The following is a 15,785-nucleotide window of genomic DNA, read 5'->3' as shown; positions in this document are numbered from 1 at the left end:
AATGATACACATATCGAACCCCAAACACTCAAAGCACATATCAAACGTTCTGTCATATCAAACGCTCTGTCTTTAGGTTAGCGGAGGAGAGCCCACATTATACACACAGCAGATACGAGTTCGTTTCCCCAACAACAGCGTCACAGGTTTGTTTTGTATATGCTTTACATATCTTTTGTTGTTCTTGTTTTGTTGTCGCCGGCATCAGCCCCATCTCACCATCGTATCTTTATTTGTGTGTGTGTGTGCGTTGTTCTTAATATCCCCGTTGCTGTCCCTATAGAGATGTGCTATATACCCCCTCTACTGACTTTTTAGTTTAATTTTGTGTTCTTCCTTTCCTTTTCTCCTTTGTCTTTTTCTTTTTTTATCTTTCCCATTTCTTTTCTTGTCTTCTTTGTCTTCCTCTTTTCTTTTCCATTTTCTCCTTTTCACTTCTCATTTTCTTTTCTTCCCCCATTTTCTGTTTTTTTGGAATAGCAAGCCGACCTCCGTCTGGCTGACCTTTGCTTTCTTTTTTCTTAATAAATATATCCCCTCCCCCTCTACAAGTGCAATCACATCCACGACAGGTCGTGTCATATCTTTTAGAATTTTTAATTCGCGCTTCTGTACGTTCGACACCCCACTTTAATTACGGTCGTTCTTTGACTTGTTAGAAAGTGCCAGTGCAGTGTCTCTGGAGAGTTATCGCAGCTTTGTAACACTGCAAGCTATCGAGACCCGAACCGCATGGTTCCCACTTAATTTTTAGAACAAACGATTCGAGTGTCTTTCAAGTTCCTATTAAGGCTTAGCTGTCACTTTGTCTTGGGAGTCAGTTCATATGACCAGGGCCTTCAATATTTGATAAAAAAATATTATTCAGCTACAGGTATCACATGCGAGAATATATATACGCGGGAACCGCACAATAGTGATCCATTTACGAAGGTCACATACGACCAGTGATGGCCAGTAGTTAACTACATGTAGTTAAGCTACTAGTTAAACTACTTGATTGTAGTTAAAAAGTAGTTATCAACTGCTTGCAGAAATGTAGTGACAACTATTAGTTAAACTACTGTTCCGAGTAGTTAACTACAGTAGTTAGCTTACTGCAGGCGCCAACTACGTCCGATTTTGCCGCGAGCTTTACGGCACGATTGTGCTTCGGACTTTTTCCTTGAGCTACTTGTTTGATGAGAACGGAGGTGCAGAGCAATTGTGCCGTGCATGTGTACTAAATCTTCATTTTTATCGCTGCTTGTGATTCATATTTAGGTGTCCAAGAACGCTAGAGAATGTGATGGGTGTGAATCGACATCGTTATGTAGTTATAGATGTAGTTAAAATACATTGCAGTAGTTAAAGAAGCAGTTTTAACTACCTCCCCTGAAAAGTAGTTGAACTACTAGTTAAACTACTTCATCGCGAAGTAGTTAGTAATTATAGTTAAACTAATGTAGAAGTAGTTAGTGGCCATCACTGCATACGACTCCTCAGTGTTAAAGATCGTAGGACAGACAGAAAGAATTATTAATGTTACGGAAGGCGCAGTTCATTTCTTGACGCTTGATCCCCATTGCAAAGAGAGCTCACTCCTGCGGTTTCGAAAACATATAGTTCTGACTCGGGGGTATGCGGAATTTGCTATAATTGCTATTATATAATATTGCTATGGAATTTGTTATAACATAGTTGCTATAAGCTCCATGAGAACAAGAGAAAGATGTAAAATCGAGGGGGGCTTTCGAGGACTGTGAAAACCGCAGGGGTTCTTGTATCCCCTGGCAATATGAATAGGAACCGTTTCCTGACAAAGGGGACGGGCTATTAACAAGCAAGGCTAATGCGTGGGAGGTGGGACCAGCATATTGTACAGGAGGTAAATGACAGATGCGCCAATTCTAAAGAAGAAGAAGAAAAAAAAAAAGGAAAACAACGGGGGAAGTTCCAGTAAGCTGAAAATCTGGACACGGCGTTGAAGTGTGCCGGATACGGCTTGACGAGGAAGGAAAGTATTTGGAGCACGGAGTAGCAAATACTGAACAAAGTATTTCAAATACTTTGAAAATACTTGACGCAAAAACTATTGAGCAGAGGTACCAAAATAGCGGAAACATACTACTTAGAATACTGTATTTTGAGTACGTACTCAAGGTACGTACAAGTCTGGCCTGAGGCGATGGAGTATAGGGACAGGAACACAAAACGCAGGTAGACAGGACTAGACCTGGGCAAACAGTTGAGGGCGTCTGTTTGCCTTCGGTTTATTATCATCGTGGGGCCGGCTTGAATGGCTCGATCACGCGATGTCTCGTTGGAACACATTGCTGCGCTCCTATTCGCTACCGCGAAACAAGTAAATAAAAATAAAAACACGTCCCCCAATCCTTGAAACAAACAATTAGACACCTATCTCGACCCATTCGTAAACACCACTGATACCCTATCCTATCTGAAACAACTCCGGCGCAAAAAGGACAGTTATCATGCAAGTTTCTGCGTATGTAGCATAAAAAGAAAGAAAAAAGGAAGAAAAGGGCTGCATTGTGAACGCGTTCAACAACAAAGCTACCGCTTGTCTTTCTATAAACGTGACGAAGGGGTGTGTTTGTTCTGCTCGGCCATAGAAGACACCATAAAAAGCACACTTACAAAGGGACGTTTCGGATTCAAGGTCTGCAAACACGCGCCGCGTTGTTTGTTTTTCATAAGGAACACTTTTCCTGTCACTGCCAAGACCTTTATATGACATAGAATGTTGACGTTACCTTCACGGTCTTCAGGATGCTCATGCAGACCGACGGGACGACGACGTCGTTCGGGTTTTCACACGCGACAAGCACCGCACCAATCCATTTGCGACTGCGAAAGAAACACGCGTACTTTCAAATTACCCAATCAGAATTACTTAATAATATAATTAAAAATTAATTAACAGATAATTAATTACGCGGTATACCAGTCTCAAATATAATAAAATTTCGATTGAACCGCCCCGGGGAAGTAGGTAAATACGGAGAGAAATTTACACCGCCGCAATGTTGTCATCATATGTGTGACACACTATATGTGCAGGAGGTCTTGATGACATGCTATAATGATGGATTGAAGCGGCTGCTTCCCGTCAAGACAAGCTCGAAATGTCGTTTTAAAAAGTTCGTCTGCTATTCACGCTGTGTCGTTGCCCCCACACTTCTTCTATCTTCCATCATTAGCTCCAGTTACACGTAGGCAAAAATACAGCGGAGTTTTGCGAGCGAAGGACAAAGGTCTTTCGCGACAGGCGACAAATAACTATACGGTTTTGCATCCGCGGCATATACAGGGTGGTCTATCAACCATGATAGAAATTCATAGTAAAAAACGTAGGCCCCGGAGAGGCAAGCGGTCAAGGGATTTTTTTTTTCTGCCAATAACTTTTGCCAAATATTGGTAACATTTTTATTTCATTTCAATTGACGGAAAATTAATTTCTTGAATTGAACTTCGAAATTTCTCAAGGCAAACCTAATGTTTTCTTTGCGGAAATGGGTTCTCCCTGGTCATTTTGCTCAGTATAGCCCGTAATCCCGCTCGTAATGCAATGGCAATTGCCGAAATAAATTCGCCGGAAATCCGTGGAAGTGAGCCCTTGGCTCAGACTCTTTCTTTGACGGCTCGTAGTTTGAGCGCAAAACTGCGAAGAAAGGAGGTTACATTGACACGCCACACGAGAGGGGAAAGGGTTACAAGCCTTCACGGACATCGTCCGCAAGTGGATGGTATAAATTGGGAAATTGTACCTCTTCTATACCCTCCAAAGGTATATACATCTGAAGCAGCAGGTATAAAAGAGGTATAATAGGCCACATTATTGTACCTTATTTATACAGTCGACTCCCATTTATCCGCGGGCTTCTCTTATCCGCATCCCGCGCTATCCGGCCAAAAATCGTGGGGACATATTTCCGTCCATGCCTTTTAGCTTCATTTATCCGGGCCCCAGCTTCCGGATCCGGACAAGAATTTACAGGAAGCACTATATAGTAAAGTACCCAACAACCTGCCTCACTTATCCGGTCTTGGGTCAGAGTCAGTGTGCGACAAACATTTTCGCCAGCGGGGCGGCAAACCTTGAAGGTATAAGTGTGAACCAGAGTCACTAAATAAGCTTCGCTTCAGAGTATCGACACTGATGTCTCCAAGGGAGAGCAGGAGCGCCATCTTGTTTTCGCACCACACCGGTATCAACCCCGTTTGAGGATCAAAGCCGGCTAACTCCCTGTGGGATAGAGAAGCGTGTATGATTGTTGTGCGATAATCCATGTATCGTCCACCAGAGCGTCCCGAGGATGTCAAGGTGAGCTCAAGGCCGTCAACTGCTGCTTGCAAACGAAAGGAACATTTCACCCGCGCACGATAGATGGCATCGTGCGCTAAAGTGCGCCAGAGCCGTTTATAGGGAGAGTTTGGCCATTAGGAGGAGCCTAACTTGAAGCGCGTCATGCGACGTCATGGCTAAGCCACCTCCCTCGCCGTGCTCTATTGTTGTCCCGTTGTCAGCCGGTCGCCGACGCCATATTGATGCTGATCGTTGTTTACGATGCAAGGAGGGAAGACACGTGCGTACATTGTCCTTCGAAAGCCCTTCGTCCTTGAACTCTTTCAGTTTGGCAACAAAACTCCCCTTATCAGACGCGGCTGTGGGTCATAAGCCGGTTATTCCTGTAGATTGCATTCATTGCAACAACAAAGCTGACGGACAGCATCAATATGGCGCGCATCAGATGGCTGATAAGCGGATTCTGCTTGGATTCAGTCTTTTTAGGCGGCGCAACGACGAATCTGACGTCAAAATAGGCTCCACCCACGAGGCGGCAAAAGATCAGAGAATGGCCAAACTCTCCCTATAAATGGCTCTGAAGCGCGCATTGCGCGTGCGCAGCGTGGCGCGGAAACAAGATGGCGCATGCTCGCTCTTGGAACTCAGTGTCGATACTCTGAAGCGTAGCTTATCAGGGTGTCTACCAAATTGCAGCCTCCAAATTCCCGGACTTTTCCAGGTTTTCCCTGATTATTTCAAGCAAATTCCCTGACAAAAACAAAAGTGAACTTGGTGCCTGCTTCTACGTTTTGATACAGATCCCTCACAAAAACAGACCATTATATTAAGTATTAGTGAGGCTATCCTACTTTCCTGCCTCAGAGCTTGTCGTGCGGGCGAACTGCAAGTCACGGTAACGTTGCACTCTCGATTCGCCACGCATCATCACGGCACTTGTCTGCGATTTTCCCTGACTTCAGCTGCTTTTTGGCCAAATTCCCTGACAATCCCCTGACTTTTCCAGTCACATCAAAATTCCCTGACAATTCCCTGTTTTCCAGGTTGGTAGACGCCCCGTTATTTAGTGACTCTGGTGTGAACTGCTCCGTACTATCAACTATGCTTCAACGGTTTCCGCCTTTCCCATTGTACCTATGCGGGGCGGTGACCAGACCAGTCGTTTGAAGCTGCAGAGAAACGAAGGAGCTTCAGTTTAAAGGCCTGTTCCGACATATAGCTGCGCGCTAATATAGCACTACAAAACAGCACACAAAAACAGCGCTCACTGTTATCGGACGGTTCACACTTGCAAAGCGGCGCAAGCGCTATAATTTAGTGGAAGTTATCGTTTCCGGTCTCTCCCAGCATGACGCCTCCAGAGTTCGACAGCGACGGAAAAATTCGATCAACTGACTGAACACCTTATCAAGAAGGACAATCAGAAAAATTATCAGACATTTATGATGACACACTCGCCGGTTCCAATGCGGTCGCCATGCCGTGAAATGCGGAAGCAAAACAGCTCCACGACTTTCGCGACGTCACCACTGAAGGGCCTCCTCATTGGCCAACACGAATGTAGTGCTAATATTAGCGCTGAAAAAGTTGACTGAAGCTCAACTCCGGCAAGCACTAATTTTTAGCGTTATCGAGCACTACGAGGAGGAAAATATCGCCCTATTTTGTAGCGCTATATATCAAATCGCTATATGTCGGAACAGGCCTTAAGAGCAAGAAAGTCAGTCAAAAAGTATCGCCAGCAGATTTCGAGTACCACGATGTGGGCGGCAGTGATGAAACGTGTATACAATCATTTCGGATGAAGACGTCGTTGGTATTGTCAAATACAATGACGACAGCCGTGAATCAGATGACTGTACACTGAAGAAGCAAGTGTGGAGGCCCGAAAAGCACTCAGAGCTGCTCTGGTGTTGTTTGAGCAAAAGAGAGCTTGGTGCTTTAGTAATCTTTCGCAAATGAGTATGGGCAGTTGCGTATGGCATTACGAAATAGATACGGGCCTCGTGGACAGCTCAAAATATCGCGTTTCACTTATCTGGATGCCCCGCTATCCGGACATTTTCGCTGGCAACGGTCAAGTCCAGATAAACGGGGGTCGACTGTATTTTTTTTTTTTTTTCATAAGCCGTTGCTTGTATAGTGTGTTACGGGATCTGGTCGTCATATTTTCCACCACGTATGCTGACCACACAGTCAGACGAACAAACTGGCGGCATTCTAGAGGGGGGAGCAAAAAAAGAAAGAAAACACCTTTGGAGGGAAGAAAAGCAATACTATACTTTTTTTTTCTGACACGCACACACACACACACGTACTACAAACACGCGTAAACACATATGGGTGTGAAGTGGAAAGCAAAGCTCGTGCACAATACTCCCTATGTTAAACACACAAAAAAAACGATATGAAGAAATGTGGAATTAAAAACAGAAGAAACGTTTCAAAGAGCAAGACCACTCCGCGAGTTTTGGCAGTGCGTAGTTATCAAGAGTAGAGCCCTGCATGGGCCGACTTTTCCGAGCCCGACCCGGCCCTGGCGTATCGAAAAATGGCCCGGCCCGACCCGGACCTTCTTATTTTTATGCGGCCCGGCCCGTTGACCCAGTGAGTAGAGCCCGGCCCCCCCCGGCCCGGTGATCCCGGCCTATAGTATTTCCAGCCGTGACGTACGCGTTTCTGGCGCTTATCAAACAAATTTGTAAGTAAATTTATAAGGAGAGAAGACATACAGGTGCTGGCGGTTTAACACCGTAACAGCACGAGACCAGAAAGCGCGGGGGCATTGGCGTTATCGTTACACTGTCAAGTTTTTTTTTGCGGAGGTAGAGGATGCTGTCGACAAACTCTTTCTCCCAGTCCCTAGCCCCTCTCACCAAGCTTTGCCAACGTGATTGTGAAATACGTGTGGAGTGAGGAGCAATGTAAAGTGGCTTTGAGAATGTTCTAGAGGGTAGAATCATATGCATAATGCAGTGTCCTTTGCTTGTCTTGCAAAACATGCGCAGGAATGACGCAAGCGCATGATGATATGAACTAATGGATCTCCATTGTGTGGAATTAGCTGCGTGGCCCGGCCGGGCCTGACTCTCGGAAACATGTTTGTCGGCCCGCGCCCGGCCCGCGGTGCCGGCGTATTTTGTCGGCCCGGCCTGAAGCACACAGCCAATAACAAGCCCGGCCAGGCACGCGGGCCGGGTCGGGGGCCCGCGCCCGTGCAGGACTCTAATCAAGAGTGTACCGTGTACTGTCATCAAAGAAGAAACCTATACTTTGTATTGTTGGAGGTAACACGGACTCTATCTTACATATCAGATAACAATCTGATAACAAGCTCCAAAGGGGATATAAACATATATAGGCCAACATATACTCATACACCGCTGAAGACTTGACGAACCGGGGAGCAGCCTTCGCTTGGTAAACGACTCTAAAGGGTGAGGACGTCTAGATTTATTCATTGCAGGTATACGTAGATGTTACGTAGCCATAAAACTCATCACGTGAATTCAGATACTACTGTACCGATGTCTGTGTTTTTAATTAAATACATATCCGTTTAACTTAGCTCATACCGTCTCAAGAAAATAAATAAAAAAAATGATGTGATACAGTACGTTGAAGGTATAAGCAGCCTCATCTGTATCGTGAGAAATATATAGCCTCGGTGATATGTACCTGGTACGCGTGGTGACGAGGTATAAATATGTTACGTTAGCACTCCGTTATACCTCTTTCATACCTTTGAGAAGAGTTGGAGGTATAAATAGGAAATTTTTACCTCTACTATAACCTAGAGAGGTCAGACTTCAGACAACTGAAGCAGAAACTACATGAAAGAGGCATAGTAGCTTTTTCTTTCTTTCTTTCTGAGCTGTCTCTTGTATAGCGTGTTATGGGATCTGGCTTTTGTCTCTTCTTCAGTGCACGCTGACATTCAAACACACGAACGAACCGGCGGCATTTTAGATTTGTTTTCTTTTATTCCACGTTATCGCCGCGACACAACTGAGGCTATGAGCGGCGCACGGACGTGAACAGATAGAGAGAGGACAGCATGAAGGAGTGGGTGACAGGGGGGGGGGGGGTTAGTATATGCGTCCTGGGCCGACTTCAGGAGGAACTGTGCCGACATTTGTCTGGAAAGTCTTCGGAAAACCCAGGGAAAACCTCAGACAGTACAGCCAGTGGTAGGATTCGAACACACCACCTCTCAGTCTTCAGGGGGGGGGGGATATGTTTATTAAGAAAAAAAGAAAGGAAAGGTTAGCCAGGCAAAGAGCCGGCTTGCTATTCCGAAAAAAAAGGGGGAAGGGGCAAACGAAAAAGAAAAGGAAGGAAAAAGAAAAGGAAGGAAAAAGAAAAAAGGGGGATCGAAACAGAGGAAAGAAAGAAAAACAAAAAGCAGCAGTCTTCAGGTTTTACGGTGAGGCAAGCAAGAGTTACCGCATCCTTTTGGCAGAGGCCGTAAAGCGATTGAGGACAGTTTGAGGATACGGGAAAGTGTAGCAAGCAAGTCCTTTCTCGGGTCGGTGGCTCCCATTGGTTAGCGAGGCTATAAAGTGCTGCCCATAAAATAATTCCATTACGAGTAATTGGCCGCGAATTTAGTCGAAGTATTTTGCACGGTCACTCTTCGCATGACAAGCAAGACAGCTTGTGACAGCTTTTTTTTAACTCTCGCTTTAAAATTAGCTGAGTTCACACGAAGGCGATACAAGTCGACTCAACGGAATAAGTCGATTTATCGTCCGTACGTAAACCGGTGTATATATCGAAGTCGATGCAGTAAAGATATACGTCGCTCGGCTTGGGTATATTTCAGACGATAAATATCGACTGAACTCCGCGATGTAAACCGCCTCGGTTGACTTATTCAGCCACTTCCCAAACGTCACTTCCGGTTGTATCGTCCTCCCTCGCCTCAGAACAGAATAAGTAGTACCGATGAACCATGGAAGCACCGAACAGGTAGCACCGATGCAAACCTCGAGATTTTCGATGAATGCGCGGGAGGCGCTTCGAGTCAAGGTCGATTTATGAAGCGCAAAACCGGCCTCGAGGACTCGAGTCGAGTCGAGTCGAGTCGAGGATCGTTCATGAACGGACCTTTTCTGGGTGACCATATGCGCATGCGTAGCCACTTGCAGGCTACTTCTTGAGAGGCATTAATCGGTTTCGAGGTTACGTGGACGTTTGAGGTCGGCACTTGACGAGGCCTTGTACTTTCACTCTTTCCGCTTTCTTCTCGCCAACCTTCTCTTGCTACTTCACCACGCGACGTGCCAGTCCGGAAAGCGTCGCCATGTTTACTGGAGGGAAAGATATGACGTTCGACATTCCGCCACTAGGAGCGACGCAAATATGGAAATGGTCCATTCTGCCATTATATTTCAAAGATGGTGGTGGCGCTTCAATTGAGTGTCAGTCGACTCAGTCCCGCAGGGCTCCATGGCGCATTAGTTGACAGTAGTCGACCTAAACGCTAGACCTCTCCCTGTTTGTAAACAAATGACGTCATAGTGTTCGACAGCGCCACCAATTTGGTAGAGTGGAACTACGCTCGAAGCTAGAGGCAAACAAGGTCGCGCCCGAAAGCCACGGTGTTGAGAGGATTACGATGGTCCCAGGAAGGGAGGCGACCTTCGGTCCTACTTTTCTTTCAATAGGACGCAGCTAAGAAGTGTCCATTCGTGAAACCCAGCCTTCGCCTTCCGATTTGTTTCGGTTTCAGTCTATCTGGCAACGTCATGATGACGTTTCGCGGGTAGAGGTTTATTCAGTCGACATATCCGGCCACGTAAACGCATATTTTCACTTCGGTTGCTATAGAAATAAAATATGGTGATGTTGACTGATATTATATGTTCAGTCCTCATTCCTCATACAGTATTTAATCCTGTTCTTATAACCCACGGGTTACTTATCTCATCAATAACTTTATCAAAGTCAAATTTCTCCCTGACCTTCTTCTTATCCGGAATCTCTGTTTTCCCGTGTTGTACAACTGATTGAAGAAACCATATTGACAGAGCGACAACAGATACGAAACGCTTGAGCTCAAACCGATAACGCTCTTCAGACAGGCACACACACTCTCTTTTTCCGTATCCACTGAGCGCTGTATCCGCCGAGTTTCTTCCGGGCAGAACACCACGCGCTGTCTATTATCCATTGTTTCCAACTCGTTCAGCAAACAAACGAGACAAAACTCCGCTAAATATGGCATCCGAAGATAATGTCGCTCAGCTGGACCCTCTACTCGTCAAGACCACGGCGGATGCAAGTAAGTGCTTCAGACAGGTCTCGAACAGCTAAACCCTATAGTCCATAGCCAGCAGCGCGTATACAGTGTGCTACAGTGATAGTCTGAACACTTCATAGTGCGTAGCCAATATCTCTTACAGTTAACGATCATAGTCGAGCACCTTCTATGAGCACTCAATACAGTGAACACTCGTTATTATGACCATGGTCGTTCCCGAAAATTTTGGTCATAATGCGGAATTGTCATATTAACGGGGGGATTTGCAGAGGTTTCACTGCATTGTTCCCCAGGAGTATGGTCGTAAAGCGCGTATGTCAGATTATCGGGGGTCATATTAACGAGGGTTCACTGTAGTCAATAGTTTTTACAGTTGACGATCACCGCCAAGCACTTTACGCTCCACCTGGTTATCTGGTCCGACTCCCAGCGCCTTGATGACACGTTGGATCGTTCGTTAACTGTCTGAATTCCAATTACAACATGTTTACGTTTTAAACGTCGAAGCGTGTACAGTGAACCCTCGTTAATATGACCCCCGATAATATGACATACTCACTTTATGACCGTTTTTCTTGGGAACCGTTCCGCCGCCATGTAAATCCATCTCGTTAGTATGACAATCCGCTTATCCGACTATGACTGAGATTTTTGTCACAAGTAGGGTCAAACGCAGGTATTAAGTATCTTCCCGTTATTATGACCACGTTACATGACCCGCACAGTAGCCTCAGGGAGAGGCTATACGCATACCTCAGGCAGCCAGGGTTACACGTGTTGGAGTAGGGCGTCAACGTTTGGGATGACTCCTGATGTTGTTGACCTCGGAATTACAGTGAACCCTCGTTATTATGACCATGGTCGTTCCCGAAAATATTGGTCATAATGCGGAATTGTCATATTAACGGGGGAATTTGCAGAGGTTTCGCTTCATTGTTCCCCAAGAGTATGGTCGTAAAGCGCGTATGTCAGATTATCGGGGGTCATATTAACGAGGGCTCACTGTACTCATTAGCGCTTTTCGGACTGCCATAGTACTCTAGTGCTTAAAACAGCAGTGGCCACGAGACCAGGTCACACTGCTGCTGCTGTTGTGCACCTATAGGAATGGCCGGAACGAAGCGGTCTCTCGGGTCAGCGGATTATGCGTTTCTCGTTAGTATGACAATTCGCTTTCTGACCAAAATCTGCGGGAACGGTGGTGGTCATATTAACCAGGGTTCACTGTATACAGTGAACACTCGTTATTATGACCATGGTCGTTCCCGAAAATTTTGGTCATATTGCGGAATTGTCATATTAACGGGGGGGATTTCCAGAGGTTTCACTGCATTGTTCCCCAGGAGTATGGTCGTAAAGCGCGTATGTCAGATTATCGGGGGTCATATTAACCAGGGTTCACTGTACATCGGTATTAAACGTTTCTCGACTGCTCAGAAATGGAGACACAAAGGACGGGCTCAACAAGCCTGTCGCCCCGACGGAAACGACGAAAATTACAGCATACGCTGTACCACACTCAACCCACCCGAACTGTTTGTGAAAGTAGAACACACCCGGCCGTATTGCATGCCCGCTTTCTCCTTTGCTTTCTGCAAATGAGTGTTTTAACTACGTTTTTACGGTCAGCGACGGAAACTATTTCTCAACTCTACTTTTAATAACGGTGTTCCTGAAATGCAAACCGGGTTATACGCTTCGAATATCCAGGCCATGCGCTCACGGAGTGCGCGTGCTATAATTGAAGGAATGGTTCATGGAGCCCCTTTTTTTTTATGCATGGCCCTGCTTTCGAACAAAATACGAGGCACGCTGTATGTAAGTGCCTTTCAATGTTTCATTGGCCCCCAGCTACAACAGGGTTACTTCAGAACTTTTTGTCGCTGTGATGCTTGTGCAATACAAGTCCAGAGGTACGTGACCATGCATAACAGCCAGAAATGCTCGCAATGCCTTTGGAAAACGAAATAAGAACTACCTATAACGAATACAACGAAATAACAGTGAGTTTTGGCATAGATCGAGAAGTTACCGGTCAAAAATAACTCGTTACAATTCTCCGTGTGAACAATGTAACTAAGTTCTTAACGAAGTTCTTCAGCATGAAATGCAACTCGGGGTTACGGAGTTACTTAAAAAAAAAAGAAAAAGAAAGAGTTACTTCCGAGTTAATTCGGACACAAAATATCACTACACAGGTGCAACGCGCGTGAGCAGTTGAGTTCGACCTTGAGTTGCCTGCGGAGGAGTGCTACACGCTTAGATCGTTTTCGTTTATGTCCACTAATTCGAACGTTATACTTCCTGTGGGCGCACAATGGTTCAGCTTCATTTCATGGCAGCGGTTCTTCCTGAATAGAATTACTGTCATTGATTGAATATCACGTTTTATAGCATAAAATGCCACGAAAGAACCGGAGAGAAAGGACGAAAATATGTGGCCGCGAGTGATAAGCGAATTAAAAGTAACTTGGAACGTAGCTTAAGTTACTTCGGTAAAGTTACCCGAAATAGAAACGAGTTCCTCTGAACGTTCGCACTGCGCAAACGTACCGAGTTAAGTTACAAGTTATCAAGAATAGGAACTTAGTTACAGTAACGAGTTACAAGTTTTGGTACATTGTACGCGATCGTCTTTGCGCATGCGTGGGATACCGTGATGCGTTCTGTGCAATGCGCGAAGCTCTCTTTATTGTTTGCGCATGCGCAGAACCACCAACGCTATCCCTTACGTACGCAAAGACAATAGCGTACGATGCACCAAAACTATACACGTGGGACGAATCCAGAATTTTCTGAATTCGAATCCCAGGAAGGTTCTGCGAGTCCACAAATCTTACGAATCTCAAATCTTTCAAATCCTTTCTTTAAAAAGAGTTTTAAAAGCCAGGAAAAAAGAAAGAAAAAAAAAACTTCTACTGAAAAGTGGTTATGAAGCAGAATATGATACCTTTGTTTAATGAACAAATTAAATAGTTCAGCAGTAAATTTGTAATGTAACAGTTTCTGCGTGAACTCTTTCAGTCCCGGAGCAATGTAAACAAAGAAACAAGAAAACACCCGTCAGCCAATGAGGCTTTCGGCGGAGTCCGGAGGCGCCAAATTTAAAAAAGAAAGTAACAAACGTGGTCGGTAGATTCGAAAGGTTCGACTCCGAGTGGTCGCCTTCGCGGGTCTTACCGACGTGAATTTTCGAAGCAAGGCCGTTTTTAGGCATCGTCATTAAAATAAAGTTGTTTCCGCGGGACTGAAAAGATTGGGATAGCGCAGCTCAGTTTTTGTATAATAAATGTCGACCACGTTAATTAGTCGACCGCAGGATAAATAGTGTCGTTACCTGCCGTTAGGGTTGCCACCTTTCGGAGTGAAAAATACCGGCTGAGGGAGAGGAGGTAGAATAGAGGGAAAGGAGGAAAGGCTCGTGGGAAAGGGAAAGTGGGTGAGGAACGTTCTAGCTGGCGCGACACACCCACCAACAGCTTTGCACAACCACTGCTCTTGTACCCTCCGAACACAAGACGTAATGAATAACAATGATAATAATAATAACAATGAATAATTAAGAAAACAACTGGTGACTGCGGAGTGTGGTCTGTGCTCCAGATTTATTCAAGCTGTAGTGGAATGTTGAAGGAAAAACCCCGTAAAAGCCCTTATGAAAGGTATTGAGGCTGCCGGTATCACCTTCCTACCGGCAACCGGCAGAGGAAGCAAATAACCGGCCGCGCCGGTATAATACCGGCCTGGTGGCAACCCTACCTGCCGTTGAGAGCGAGGGGAAACCCGCGTACTATTTCGTCATTTCTTAGACCAACGTATATATCGGTCAAGTCGTCTAATCTCTTATCTAATCGCAGGACCGTCTGCCGTGTCCATATACGTTTGGCGGGAATGCGTACCTTGGCTGTCATGACCAAGCACTTGTTTCAAGGGCCACTTCTCGCTCAAGAAAAAAAAAAAAACCTGTTGTAAGAGAGAGCTCAACGTAAGAGGTCTCTCGGTGAATCCTTGTTCTGCTTTCTCGTTAATGTATTTTAATGGCAAATCCGAAGAGATAACTTCGAGGGCATATGCAGGGTGAAATCCCCGGGCTAAATAATTCGCGAACGGGTGCACCAATCGAAGAACTTTCATTTTTCCAAGTATCTGCCCGATACCACCTACAAGCTGCGCATCGTGTGAATGAGTGGGAGGCGCTCAGTATTTAAATAAAAATTCGAATGAGTTTCGTGAAAAAAACAAACAAAAAAAAACGTAACTTCTAAAGCAGGGCGGCGTCGGCATTCAAATGGGTACTACCCCTTTTGGGACCTTCAGCGGGCACCTTTAGCGAAAAGATCTGCAATGGAAGCGGGTAGTTTGTTGCGGTAAATTCATGGGCGTAATTCATTGGTGGATAAGGGAGTGGAAGGGCGTGCTTTTGCGCTTCACCGCGCAAAAATAATCAAATTCAAAAAAATTCAAAAATATGTAAGTCAAAACCAATTAACTACTGCAACAAATGACCCGCTTCCGTTGCAGATCATTCGCTAAAAGGTGCCCATGCACTGAAGGTCACAAAAGGGGGTAGTACCCATTTTAATGCCAACGGCGCCCAGCTTTAGAAGTTACGTTTCTCAGGAAACTCATTTGAATATTTATTTAAATAATGTGCGCCTCCCACTCATTCACACGGTGCCAACTTGTAGGATGGTATCGGTCAGATACATGAAAAAAGAAAAAAAAATTCGATTGGTGCACCCGTTCGCGAATTATTTAGCCCGGGGATTTAACTGGATTTAACTGGGATTTAACACCAGGTACAGGGTCGTCCACAAAGAGGTAGACCTAGTGCTGTTAAGGTTAACTACGTACGCGATCCAAAAGCAGGTCGCCCGACATCTGGTAACCTTGATGGCCAGCCTTTAATATAAACACAACAGACCTCGGTGTTGTTGTTTTTCGTGACGATGCAGTACAAAAGCATTTCAACGTGTCTGCAACCTCTGTACCACCCTGATCGCATGACAAAGCTCCATGCCATCGTCGTGCTGTGAGTCACTGTAATAGAGCTCTTTCGATTGATTCGTTACTATTATAATAGTACAGTCGACCCCCGTTTATCCGGACTTCATTTATCCGGATCCCGCGGTATCCGGACAAAAGGCACGGGAACGGATTTTCCTCCATGTATTTTGTTCTCGTTTATCCGGACGTCAGCTTCCGGACTCG

At 45.4% G+C, this 15,785-nt stretch overlaps 1 protein-coding gene across 3 annotated transcripts in view; it reads left to right on the top strand.

Annotated features, from left to right (window-relative positions):
• The window catches only part of LOC135387874 (solute carrier organic anion transporter family member 74D-like), a 47,762-nt gene that overhangs the window by 17,789 nt on the left and 14,188 nt on the right, over positions 1-15,785 (top strand). Inside the window, exon 1 of one of the 3 annotated variants that reach the window (XM_064617066.1) lies at positions 7,721-7,746. The exons of 1 other annotated variant lie outside the window; for it this stretch is intronic. Coding sequence is in view for 1 of the 2 variants with exons in the window: in XM_064617064.1 (XP_064473134.1) it covers positions 10,532-10,595 (64 nt within the window). In the remaining variant the exon portion in view is untranslated. Of the gene's footprint in view, positions 1-7,720; positions 7,747-10,406; positions 10,596-15,785 lie in introns of those variants that run through there. One more of the 3 variants, XM_064617064.1, reaches the window with a different exon arrangement.

This window comes from Ornithodoros turicata, chromosome 3 (genome assembly GCF_037126465.1).
Source record: "Ornithodoros turicata isolate Travis chromosome 3, ASM3712646v1, whole genome shotgun sequence".
In the NCBI taxonomy this organism is placed as follows: Eukaryota; Metazoa; Arthropoda; class Arachnida; order Ixodida; family Argasidae; genus Ornithodoros; species Ornithodoros turicata.
The sequence above is the reverse complement of the archived record's forward strand: the minus strand, read 5'-3'. Positions and strand labels throughout refer to the sequence as shown.